This window comes from Rhea americana, unplaced genomic scaffold (assembly GCF_003343005.1).
Source record: "Rhea americana isolate MKP2758 unplaced genomic scaffold, rheAme1 scaffold_61, whole genome shotgun sequence".
In the NCBI taxonomy this organism is placed as follows: domain Eukaryota; kingdom Metazoa; phylum Chordata; class Aves; order Rheiformes; family Rheidae; genus Rhea; species Rhea americana.
In genome coordinates, this window is record NW_028186768.1 from 3,305,564 (window position 1) to 3,318,894 (window position 13,331).

At 46.8% G+C, this 13,331-nt stretch overlaps 1 protein-coding gene across 4 annotated transcripts in view; it reads right to left on the reverse strand.

Annotated features, from left to right (window-relative positions):
• Positions 1–8,565: 8,565 nt before the first annotated feature.
• Positions 8,566–13,331, reverse strand: part of CACNA1B (calcium voltage-gated channel subunit alpha1 B) — a 306,930-nt gene continuing 302,164 nt past the window's right edge. For all 4 annotated transcript variants that reach the window (XM_085320126.1, XM_085320125.1, XM_085320123.1 and 1 more), the window contains 2 exons: positions 13,087–13,298; positions 8,566–9,123 (listed from right to left, as the gene is read on the reverse strand). In XM_085320126.1, coding sequence (XP_085176252.1) covers positions 8,584–9,123; positions 13,087–13,298 — 752 coding nt within the window. In that variant the 3' untranslated portion in view covers positions 8,566–8,583. The remainder of the gene's footprint in view (positions 9,124–13,086; positions 13,299–13,331) is intronic.

Genomic DNA, 13,331 nt, shown 5'->3' on the forward strand with positions numbered 1-13,331 from the left:
CTGCTCGGCCTGGTGCCGCAGGGGTTAATGCCACCCCCCCCAACACACACACACCCGCTAATTTGGCCTCTGCAGGGCAACGAAACCCCCTTCCGAGCTGCTGCAAAGTGTGATCAAGCGTGCGCCTCACCCCGAGGATGCCCCCCGCCCCCAGCCTTCAGCCTCCCCAGCTGATGGGGGTGCTGGCACTGCTGCGGTGGGGCCCTGGGGATGCAGCACCCCCCCCTCCTTCTGTCCTCCCCCCAGCTTGGTGTTTTGGGCTGAGGGTCCCCTGTTCCTCTGGTGAGAGCTGCGCTGGTCCCCTGGGGTTACCCCCTCCTCTGCACGTGCTGCTGCTGAACTAGCGCACTCCCTTCTTGGCACTGCAGGACACCCCAAAATTCAGTTTGTCTACCCAGAAGCAGCTGCACGTCATTCGGCTCCGTGTCTGTACAGCACCATGCACAGCAAGTCCTGCTCCACAGCAGACCCTGCTCCGTGCTGTGCCTTAAACTCTCCCATGTTACCTGCCCAGGGTACGCGGCACAGACCCTGCTCCTGCGGCCGCGCTGCTTTCCAGGAGTGCTCTGCCCTGAGCAACAGACCCAAAGACACGCACAGAAAGCCCTGCGGGGCCTTTGGCTCAGGCCCGTTTGAGGCAGGCTCAATTCCAAGCCGTGCTAGCCTTTTTCTGCAGCRATCGCCCAGGGCGTGCGCCAGAGACGCAGGACATCATTGGGAACCTTCGGCAAGGGGTAGCCGGGGCCGGGCTGTGCGGGAGGGAGGCAGGTGCAGAGTGGCATCGCCATGGTCAGTGGGGCAGGTGAATACAGCACCGGGRCGGTGGGAAATGGGGCTTCTGGAAGCTCCTCTCTTGAGATCCTGATCACTGCTTGGTTCGGAGCACCRGGAACCCAGGCCTCTCCGGCTGCCCCGGGGACCCAGCGTGAAAGGTGCTGGGCTCATCCTGTCTGCCAGCTCCACGGCCCTTTCCCTGCTGCAGGCTGGCTTGGCTCGTCAAGGAAATAAACGCCAGAGACACTCAAGGATTCATTTGCTTTGCAGTGTAGAGGATTTTATTTATCAAGAACACATCATAGGGGTCTGGGCTTCCTTTTCTAAGGTGTTGCTGAAGCCTACTGCTTTCTAGGGTTGTGTCCTTCCATCCTAGCAGCCCAGCAGAAAGTCACCTGCCACGTTTCTTGTTTCTGTCTCGGAGCAGATCTCTATTGTGGCACACCCATCCGCCTTGCAGTGCAGAGACTTTGCTCCATGCTCCTTTCATATACCCAAATCCTACTTTTAAACACCCTCCCCTCCATTAGGAGGAAAAAAAAAACCTATAAAAGAAATGCATTTACTCTGCAATAGTCATGTCAGCTAGGATCAGCATCATCCTGTTAAGGAGGCAATCACCTTGCTGAATCCCGTAACACATCTACAGCCACTCCCTTCCCCAGCCTCCTGGGCAAAAAAAAAAAAAAAAAGATGGGTTTTATGCCCCAGTCAGTATTTCGGGCTTTTTGTGCAGGAGTAATTGGGCAAGGACCATGCCTCCTCCTCCTCCTCCTCTGTTTGTGCTGTGCTGGGCACAGAACAGGCTGCCAGAAACAGAGGAATAATAAAAACAGGCACAGAGAAAGCCGGTGCTGGGATGKTCCGTTTCAGAGCAATCACAGAAAGTGCAGATGAGGATAAAATGAAAAAAACTGTAGTTACTGATACTGTCTGCTTTGAATTAACACAGTTCTGCTCCATCAGCATTTCCCAGTACTTCATCTGCTGGTAAAGGGGCTAAATTCTGATGTTTCCATCAGTTCACCTGGGAGATGTTTTGCTCAGTCCTCCCTTCTAGAACAGCCTCAGCGGCACCGTTCCTTTTCATCCTTCTCAGGACTTCACCCCCACAAATATTTGTATGGTCTTATCGAGCCGCTCTTCATGATGACTTTGCCAAGCTGCTTACAGCTATCATCATAACTCAATCTCAGACCTTTCATCATTTTGTTATTGCTTCTTTCCTTTGAATTCCCTCCAATTAACCAACATTTCTGCTAGTGAGATGCCAAATTCTGTTACCTCACTAGCACCCCRGAAGGAGCCTGTGAACAAAAAAAAATCCATACATGCTCAAGTGATTTTTAACACATAGAAATGAAGGAGGCAGAGTAACCTGCAGGAATTCAGGAAATCTTGTCCTCACTTCTGCACTCACATGCTGGGTGACCTTGGGCAACTTAGTCCTCTTCGAGGTACCTCTGTTTCTTCTTTTATCAAATCAAGATGGGGGGAAAAAAGCCCCAAACCAGTCTCATTTGCAAAATATTTTGGAAGGTGCTGATGGAAGGTGTTAATTGAAGGCTTCTTATTATGTTCAGGCACTTCCAAAAATGGTGCTTTCTGCGGCTTCACAAATATCAGGACTGCTTAGGACTTATCAAGAGGAACAAAATCTAGAGGGCTGCAGGGACAAGGAAACCACTGCCTTGGAGGGCACCGTCTGCAAACGGGACTACGAGGGGGACTTGGCTGAACCGCACCGGGTTTTTCATGCTCCTATGACTACTAAGGGCCAAATTACCTGTGCACCGTTGTTCAATGTTCGTGCTACCTGTGTTCAACGTTTTACCCAGAAATTGCTGCAGCCTAAGACAAGTACTTTAGGAAACAACCCTTAAAGAGGGGCAAGGAAGAGAAGGAGAGATGAATCAGCCTTTTTCCGGTTTTGTTTCCTTAGAATGTAAAAAAAGGTCAGAAAATGCTACCCCCTAACGGCAAAACTAGGAGCGGGGGATTAGGAGCCTTTGCTCTCCTAGGAAATACTGATTTCCTAGGAAGTTCAGATTTTATCAGCAGGGTGAGGACCGTGGGTACAAGGAGCTGAACTGTCGCGGTGTCTGCTATCAAGTTGCACCTTGTCGGAGAGGGCAGCTCACACAAAGCGGCTCCCAGCCGCGTTGCGCAGAAGGCTTTGCGGCCGGTCGGCTACGGAAACGGCGCAGGCACCGAGGATGGYGGCACTGCTGGTGTCTCTGCTCCCCCGCCCCACCATCAGCCCAGGGTCAACTTCAAAGTCACGGCCAGCTTCACGGGCAAAGCAGGTGTCTTCACCAGGAGCTCAAGAACGCTCATCCCCTAGCGGGGGAGTCAAAATCAAAGCGAGATGTGTTTAAACTATGGCTGATTTTCTCCAGAATCAGAGAAAACGGACACGTGAGACGCTGCATTCCTGCTGCCAGCTCCTCTGCCCCATCCGTTAAGAAGCTGTCAGGTGCACTGCCGCCCCGTCTCATGACGAACAAACCTGGAGAGGGAAAAAAAAATCCCGTAGAAAGCCCCAAAAGGCTTTTAGGATTTAAAAACCCATATGGGAATTTAGGCTGTTTTGGAACTCCTCTGTGACACCCATCTGGAGAGGAGAGGTTGTTCATCCAAACCCTAGGCAGATTCCAGCTCCCCAGATGGCTGCGGTGCAGTAAATTCCCCAGCAGCCTCCATATAGTCGAGGAGTGCGTTGCTCCTCAAGTCTCACTGTGTTTTTCAAACCTTGTATGCTGCTCAGACATGCTCAGAAGTCTGCCTTTGTCCTATTTGCTTGGGATATCTTGAAAACTTAATGAAAATCCTACKCCTCTCCCCTATACTCCCCTGTCTCCGCTCCCAGCAACCCAAACCCTGTACATAAGGGCTGCACAGTCCAGAAGACAAGTCAAGAGAAATTACCCTGCTTCAAACTTTGCTAACAATTTGCTGTGTGACTTCAGCAAAAYCATTCTCTTCCCATGCGACAGCATGATCTGGAGATCAAGAGGGAAAGGCTATTTTCCTTGCACGTAGGGTGTTTCGCACGATACGCTAATCTCGAGCGGGACCTCGGGTGGTGTCATCACAGAAAAAAACGCAGCAAGAGAGAAGAGACAGACTGAATCGTAAAGCAGATCTTGGTCTCTGAAGAACAGTGGAAAACGCAAAAACGCACTGGTCCTCCCTTCAGCTGCGCTCTGCAGCTGCTAATGATATTCTTTTCAACACTGGGAGATTTCTTGGCAGTGTCAGGGGGATCCCAAGAGCAGACCCCGATGACAAGAGATTTTCGCAGTGAATTTCTTTCCCCGGTGGGGAACGCAGGGCGGTTATCCGCTTAYCAAAAGAAATGGAAAGTCCCTTCTTCATCCCGTGGGTCTTCCTTCCATGCAATGCAGACCTTGGCAACAGGAAATTCGAGGCCCTCGGAGCAAGTATTATTATAATTTTATTTTTTTAAGCAGTGCTACATCCCTAGGCATGCGGCAGGCGCCTGACACCCAGCAGACCCCCGTGTCCTGTCATTTCCRTGCCCGTGCCTATCTGAGGTAGCGGCAGGGAGTCTTGCTAGAAGTGGGGACGGTTKAATAAAGGTTAATGCTAGAGGGAGTTGCATGCCCAACATTTTTGCACATCAACAAGAGAAATGTCCCTCTGTAAAACAAAACAAAACAAACACGCRAACCTGTAGGAATCAATCGCTGTTAAGATCAGGTTTTTTTGTAACCCTCAACTTAAATTATGTGATTTTTGCTGCCTGGTGGACTCCAGGAATTGGAATCTCCTCACTGGATCCGTACTGAAAAGGCAAATTTGCAAACAGCTCCCTACTCAAACCAAGCGTCTGTGAACCCTGTATGGACACAGACCCAGCCAATTTCTTACAGCATCTCAGTTCAGGCAATAAATCCAGTTTCGTACCGGATTTCACAAGCTATCACTAAACGYAGTGGTAAAGGCAAGCTTCCCCTAAGGGCTCTCTCCTCTCCAGACCGTTCGGTCTGATGCTGCTTTCAGGATGGCGGTTTCCCGGTCACTAGGCACACTGCACACACCATCTTTGAATTTGTAAGTTTTTTTGCTAAGTTTTTATTTTAATTCAAGGACTTTGCTTCATACAAAATGTAATTGTAGAAACAACTGCAGAGTTCAAAGTTTGGCTGATAAATATTACTCAGGCAGCAAACTAGGCAATCACAGAACCTTTTTTTTTTCGTTTTTTTTCCTTTTTTTTGGGTAAGGTTCCAGTTGTGTTGCATGGGTGGAACTTTTATAATTTTTAACACTGTTTTTTTTTAAATATAAAGTTTTGCAACAAACCCCCAATTTATATCAAATATAATTAAAAATTAACAACTGATGAATACATTGTATCAAAAAAGTACGAAGATAAACATTTTCCATGCACATACTTTTTATATATATGTATATATGTATATATTTTACATGCAAACATTACTTATTCAAAGTACAGCCACTACGAGACTGGTTCTGGATGCAGAAAACTGATTGGTGCATTTCAAGTTTGGCAACTCACTATGAGAATTCTTGGAAATATTATGTATGCATTTGAGAGACAGCATAGAGGCTGTAAAATATAGGAAAAGGGTTATGAACAGTTGTGGTCAGGCTTGTCTGTCACTGTCATCATTTGAAGCAACAACCTCTATGAGACGGGTGGAGGATTAGACAACTTGAGATTCTTCTGCAGGTTCTACATAGGAATTTAAATGATCCAATGCCATCGTTTGGCTGTGCGCTTCCACATGGTTTATTAGCATGGGGCTGTGGGTTTTAATTTCTAAAATGATAAAGGAAGGGGAAAGGCAGAGTGGAGAAGAGACAAAATAATTCAATACAGAAAGACATCTCTTTTGCTTTCCAGTGTGGGTACAATGTTTGCATGCACTGTCAGAGAGATTTCTTTTTCCCTCTCCCTTACTTCTTGGAGTAAAATAGTAACTTTTTTTTTTCTTTAAAATTTCAAATAAAGTGTTTGTGCCTTCATAAATGTATAAAACATTTGGTCACAATCATGCTGAAGCCTGAAACAGGAAAATTCAGCAGATAAAGCTACAGAATAGATGAAGGTCTTTCTGTTTGTTTGTTGTTCTGATTTGYTGTTTCCTTACGTGTCATCTTGTTGCATAGCCCTCCGTTTGCAGATTACGGCCGTTATCCGTAAAGTACCTCTGGCTATTGCACTTCCTTCAGTCAAAGTGCACGTAGAAACAGAGACAGAGGTACGGACAGGAGCTCTCCTTTAGCAGAATCCAGGGATGAGATCGGCCAGAGATTCTTAGTTAAAACCAAAATGAAAAACGGAGAATGGAACAAACCAGGTTGAACTTCCTCAACGTAAAAGCTACAGGAGATGTTAAGAACCACCCTACAACAGACTGCTCCCCATATGAAGCTGAAAGATTTTGCTGAGAGTATTAGAGACCTCCTGAGCTGTTTGATGTCCTAAACTACCTTAGCAACAAAATGAATCTCCAAGGTCCACCAGGGTCTCCACCTGTCCTAAGCGACTGCTTGCCCTATAGAAGTTTCACAGTTCCGGCGCTTGGTAGATCCTCCAAAAAAATGCAGCTAGCCAACAACATCTCCTCTTCCCTGTCATCATTTTTAGCAATAAACTCTTCCGGCACTGATGACTCGCAACCTCCCACCCTTCATTCTTTAACTTTTTGTCCATGTACTACACGTCTTCAGTAATCCTGGCCTCACTGTGCCCCAAATTAGCCATTCAATGGCTCTTCAAACCCATGGACGCAAGGTCCCATTGAGGGTTTCCTTCCAGCCCTTTCTCCCCTTTGCTATCAGCATATTGCGTTTGTCTCTTTCCCAGGCTCAAAGTGCAGAAATCCACATGTGCATAAAATAAAGGAATCATCCAACATAAGAGTCATTGTAAGAACACAGAAATCTCATCCCTGAGAATCAGAGTAAGAGTTTTTTTTTTTTTTTCTTTTGACAGGCAATAAAAACAAGACTCTCTCCAACTGCCCTCAACACAAATTATGCACCATGGAACATGGGCAGAGCTTTCACAGCCAAACTACAACTCAACATGCAGCGTGAAAGACACTACCACTCCTGCCGGAGCATCTCCACAGACGCTGTACTTGCACCTGCATCTCCCCTGCAGGACCTAAATTCTAGTCAATGAGAAACGACCAGTTTTGTTTGCTGTAATTACTCCCCTCCCACTCCCAACAATAAAAGCATTAAAAGAAAAAAAGAAAAGAAAAGACCAACAAAACCCAAACCAACCCCAAAGCATGTTTGTCTTCCCCACTGTAAGCTTCCAACCTGGTACTCGAAAACACAGTCCAAAGATTAGACGCGTGGYGTTGTACGCACTGCGGAGTGTCGAGACAAACACCTCTCCCAGGCTCTCCCCTCCCTCCCTTCCTTCCCCTCCCCACACTTTCCCAACTTCTGATGCACTGAAGCAAGAGGTTGCATCGTCGCTGTGAAAGATTTCAAGGTTAGGCACTTAGTAGTGAACAACTGGAGCATTCGGTAGAAACGGTGGGACCTGGAATGACAATTGGACTAAATCTCTACATAAAGAGTATTTTTTTCTTTTTTTTTCTTTTTTTTTTTTACTGTACAATTTACAAAAATGCACACAATGAAAAGTTAAAGTTCTATCTAATAGCTTGATATAAAACCAAGAACATTTCTTCTTCTTACCCCTATGCTTTTTCCTTTTTTTTCTTTTTTTTTTTTACTGTACAATTTACAAAAATGCACACAATGAAAAGTTAAAGTTCTATCTAATAGCTTGATATAAAACCAAGAACATTTCTTCTTCTTACCCCTATGCTTTTTCCTTTTTTTCTGTTTTTTTTAGTTGTTTTTTTTTTTTGCTAAATCAAGCTTATATTGTAAACAAGACAAAACAGTGAGGGCATGTTGCAGTCGACAGGAGAGAGGGACGGAAAGAAAAGTTTCAGCAGCAAGGAAACAGTCCTTACAAAGTAGCTCTCTTGTGGCTTTATCGTGTGTCATTGTGAAGGACCCAAAGTGGTGAGTAAAATAAGAGAGATCCACGCAGCGGCGGTGTCAAAGCAGAGAGTCCCGGACGATGCAGTGTTTTATCAGCTCAAAGGTACGTTACTGGCTCCGTTGAAAAGGGTTGCTGTGACTGAACATCAAGTCCCAAGGGACTGTCCTTTGTTCTGATTTGTGTTTCTCCTCTCCCAGTTTGTTAGGTAGATCTCTTCCTTCTTCGTGGTGAACAAGACAAAAACGTGGATTCAATTTTGTTCGCGTGTGTCCGTTTGCATCCCCAACTCCCAACCCTGACCAGGACAAAAACAACAACAACAACAATAACAAAAAAAAAGAAAAGAAATAGCCCAACGAATAAAACGACGCCAATCGTGAAAAGGGTCGACAGTCTGATTTCCGTCGTCGGAGAGCGGGACCGCTCGCTCGGCTTCTCGCGTACGGCGCAGATTTGGCATCTCGTGTACGTCTTTGAACCAGACAAGGCAGTGGGGAGGTGGGCGAGAGGGGGAGAGAGGGGCTCCCCCCGCGTAGCGATCCTTCTTTCTTCATTGATTTTGTCTAGTGCAAAAAAAAGAAAAAGAAAGGAGAGAGGCTGCCCAGGTGTCTCGGAGGGGCTCAGGCCGGTGGGCAGAGCAGTCCTCGCGGCGGGGGCTGCCCCGGGGGCAGTGCTGCCTCCCTCCCGGGCCCCGGGACCACGCGTGTCTGAGTGCACAGCCTTCCAGATGATAAAACTCATCGGTTTTAGACGCGCACACCTTAAAGGGCTTTGCCGTGACGCTAGCACCAGTCATCCTCATCAGCTTCATGGTAATAACTACGTCCTCTGGTGCCCGTCCCGGGGCCCGTGTTGAGGCCCAGCGTGTAATGGTAACCGTTGGGAACCCGGCGGATTTGGTGCGACTGGGAAGTCAAGGACGAGACATAAGAAGTCCTTGAGGACCTTCCTGAATTGGTGGCAACAGCCTCCTCGAAGGTGAGCGTGTCCTCCGGCACCGCGCGGTACGGGCTGTCGCTGTCATCGCGGTGACCCAGGTAGGGGTCGGAGCCGATGCGGGCCACCGTGGCGTGGGCCTGGTTCAGGGAGTCCCCGCGCAGCAACGCGTTGTGCTCGGACAAGCCGCGGCTCAGGCGTCCCGGGGAGAAAGTGGGCAGGCCGGTTTGGAAACTGGTGAAGTGCACGGGCGAGGAGTTAGCGGTCTTGTAAGTGATGCTGGGGCGAGGGGTCAGTGGAGTCTGTGGGAGCTGCCTCCGACCCCGGCATGGGGTACTAGCACCAGATGTCGACAGCAAGGGGCTCCCATTAACTGAACCACTGCCCTACATAAAAATTGGAACAAAGCAAATCAAAAATAAAAAAGGGAAACACCAGACAAACACAAAGGCAGGCAGGTGTAAAACAGAAGGGCAAGCGACAGGAGGGACAGACAAGTCACAAGAGGAAAGAAAAGCAAAAAAGAGAGAGTTTAGACAAGCACAGTTAGGGGAAGGAGGTTCTTGAGAAATAATTAAAGAAGAGATGTAAAGAGCTGGAGAACTAAAGTTCTGGGAGCAGTAAATAAGAACAGAAACGGTCAGAGCATCGGTAGGACGCAAACTGGCAGACGGCTCCAACAGAAAGGGACACTGTCCGGAGGAAAGGCACCCACATCATACACAGGCTCGACATGCGCCTTACCTGAACCGGTCAGGGAGCAGCTCAAAAATATACTGTATTTCACAGAGAAGATTTTGTAAAATAACACTACTCACTCTGGGGAAGGGAGGGAGAAGTTTTGCACAGCTTCATCCAATAGTTGTGAATGCTAATGCTGGGGATCACCTCAGTTGTCAAAACCACTTGGAAGGAGAATTTAGGGATAAATTTCTTTTTTATTGTTTTGGGAATGAAATGCATTTTGATTAAATAGCCACTTCTTGCCAAAAAAAAAAAAAAAAAAAGGACTGGCTTTAACTTCAGCAGGTGGGTTCTTCAAAGAAAAATACTGAAATGTCTGGTCACCTTCTGCTAGTTAATATTACACATTTAATTTTTGAATAGCAAGAGACTGGCAGCTTTCTGTATTACCAATAGTGATACGTGGGTGTGAACTAAGCTACGCTATGGAAAAACCGGCACAAGGAGGGGAATGGGCTCTTGTTTTGGAATTTTATTTACATTCTCCCAGGGCAATACATGAATAACGCGGGGAGTGTGTTTGGAAAATCCCCGAGTCTTTGGTGACCTAACCTTTCCAGGCAAGACCTTTAATTTTGAAAGTGCAGCCTTGCCTTTCCTATAAAAATATCAAGTTGTTGCTCGCTCAGATATCAATCAATGCTTGTTCTGCTCTACTCTACCTCAGTTTCCCAGCACATTCTCAAGGGCAAGTCTAGCAATGGTGGTGGATATCAGAGACCAGAAACTGAGTACCTCAAAATCACCATTTACAGCTTAAATCCTTGGCTTTGGTTCTCCAGCATGACAACAGGTCCTGTGACTTCCCAGGATGACCACTGGGTCAGATAAGTGACAACTGCAGGGGACGCCCTGGGCTTGCTGCAGCTCGCTGCCTGCAGCGTGTCCTTGTCCTGAAGGTGAAGGGATCCAAAACACCCCAAATTCACCATTTGTTGCAAGGAGATTCTGTGCAGCTGCCCTATATGAGGAAAATGTAAAATCCCAGAGAACTAGTCCATCAGACTGCAGTGTAAAGCTAGTTTGGGCAATATACTTGTTCAGTACTCAAAATGCTTGTAAAAGCAAGCAAACTAAATTGTTTCGATAAGTGTTAAACTGCCTGAGAATATTTTTGTGGGATATTCAAATTTCTCTAATCCAGGAATCCAATTCAGGAAATGGTTTTGAGGGAAAGTAATGTTGAGGTCTTTTTTTCCCAAAAAATGTTTAACAAACATTTTTATGCTGAAATATTCGCTTCTTAAAATTCAAAAATCTTTCATTTTACCATTAAAAACCCCCCAGCTTTTCATATTTTCATTCTGAAATGGAATTTTTATTTAGCAATTCACCTGGACTAAAAAGGAAACAGTGGAATAACTTACAAAAGACACAACRTGTCTATCTGGGTCAAACAATGCATTTGGAGTTGACCCCAAATGAAATGTTCTTTTTTCCCCCGCTCCCTTTTTGGTGCAAAAATCTCTAAAGAATTTCTTTTTGATCCGAATCTGTCTTTTGATTTTTGGCATGGCTCTAGCCGGAACCAAGCTACATTTTTGGCAGAGTGAAGCCAGAGTCAGCCTCTTTCTGCTTGACAAGCCTGGCTGAAACGTGCTGTGCCAGGCCTGACCCTTGGTAAAAGCTGAGTCTCCAAGGAAAGGGAAGAGCTAACGAAGAAAGTGCTCGAGAGTTAACAAGCATGTTGTTGTTGAGCCAAAATAGCGCCGGAAACCAAGTGACAGAGCTTCTCACAGACACGTTATGAAGACAAAGGGTCTTCAGCTCATTAGGACAGAAATGATAGGCTGGTTTGGCTGGTTTTTTAATCTATGTTTTTCTAATATGACTAGAAAATGTATTAACAGTTCCACTGAAAGCAGATAAAATGTAAATCAATATAATACTTGGRCACTGAAAGAACAGGCTTTCTCCTCTCCTCACTACGTCTACGCAGGACGTGAAGGACAATGTAGACTTCACTGGAACTGGGGAGCAGGTTTATTAAGGCAACCAGYGCTCTAATACTGAATGTTATCAACTATGGGAAGTTGATTAGTTTAGTTTTTTAATTAAAACATACATGGTATTAAATTTCTGGAAAGGGGAGCATGCAAGAAAGGAGAGGCATGGTTCTCATGCTAAAAGCAATGTCATCTCACCCATCTCTCAAAACAAAGAGAGAAATTAAGAAAGAAAACTCATCTGAAAAACAGATGAAGGCCATTCAGGATTGCTATAGCTGGAGGTGGAGAAGACTTGCTTCACTGCAATTGCCACCAGCTATGGCAGCACAGTCCAGGATGAATCAGGTTTTAGACCGATGCCACATTTGCTCTTAGCTGAGAAAGACTATGTCTAATCTGTCCCATGCCCTGGGGGTCCCTACAACTGTTGAGCAACAGCCCCCCAAAACATTGTCCTCTCATTACGGCCACACAAGGCCTCTRAGGCCACAGCCTAGACACTGCTAAGGGCAAGGCAAGCTATGAGCAGAGGGAGAGAGAGCAGCATAGGGCAAGCTAAGGAGGCAGGAAGGCGGTGCACTCTGCAGCTCATGGGACACGACAGAGATGCTTCATCTAAATCCTTGCCCCAGGCCCCAACGCATGCTCAGCCCAGGATTTCCTCCCATTCCCACAAGCAGCTGCTGCTGCAGGGGCTCATGGTTCAGCTATGCTTAACCCTTCCTGAGAAGGGCTTGCCATATACCATGGAAATACTGTAAATTTAGCAAGATTTTGGAGGGTGGCCAGAGCCTCCTTTTTGGAATAGCAGGTTCACAGGGATCAGGCTGATTGGGGGCTGAGCTCTCTCACTTTCCTCCCAGATTCTGCTTTTTCCTGTGTTCCCACTCTTTATTACCTTGATTTCTCCTTCCAGGTAGAGAGCAAGTTTTYAGACTGATTTGACACCAGGGCAAAATGGCTTTTTCAGTTCAACTTTCAGAGACCATGAGAAAATTAACCTGTTCCACTATATGGGACAACTCTGAAGCCCACACAACCACARGGGCAAAATCTTGAGATTACTTCATGAGCACAACCTGCTGAAATCACCACGGCATCATGGCCAAATGTGGCTATGGCTCTCAGGAGTCATCCTCTCTACGCTGTGCCATATTGGCTTGTACCACGATGGCAAGGATTTATTTCAGTCACCAAGGGTTTGAGGCACTGGGCAGGAGGTGCTAAATTAATAAAGCTGGCAGGGGAAAGACTTAGTTCAGTAGACTAGTGTAGCTTCCCATTCCCTGTTAGCAGCCTGCCTTGGCTCAGATAAGTTTTTTCCACCACCATCAAGCCAGGTCAATTTTCAGGTCTCCCATGCTGCTCTGCACTGCGCTGACTGAAGCTGTTAGTAAGACTATCAATGTGGCAGGGGAGCCTTTATGAATGCATTGAGTTGCTCATTTAGTAGGAGGTGATTAAAGAGCCATCAAGGGATAAGGTTGCCAACCCTGGGTTGGATCTGAAGCAGCAAGCAGCACTTGAAAGGCTTTAACTCCTGCTGCGCGGCCTTCCCCATTCTCTCTGTCTCCTTTATTTTAAACAAAACACAAGAAAAGGTGTGTACATCCTTGGAAGACCTTAGGGCTCTTTCCCCACCCTGCGTCTCCTCACCTGTCTGTGTGGACCTTGCTCCGGACCCCCATTGGGTGAGGTGGGCCTGCTTTGATCAGCAGACTTGGGCTGAGAACGGTCCCGGCTGCCATAGCGGTCGCAGGAGTAGAAGCGCTGCTTTTCAGAGGAAGAGGAAGAGTGCTGCTTCCTCTCTTGGGATCGGCCGCGTTCCTGCTTCTTATCCTTGGAAGAAGACTCACCAGACTGAGCCACTGAAAAGAGACCATTAGTTGGGAGTTGCCAAC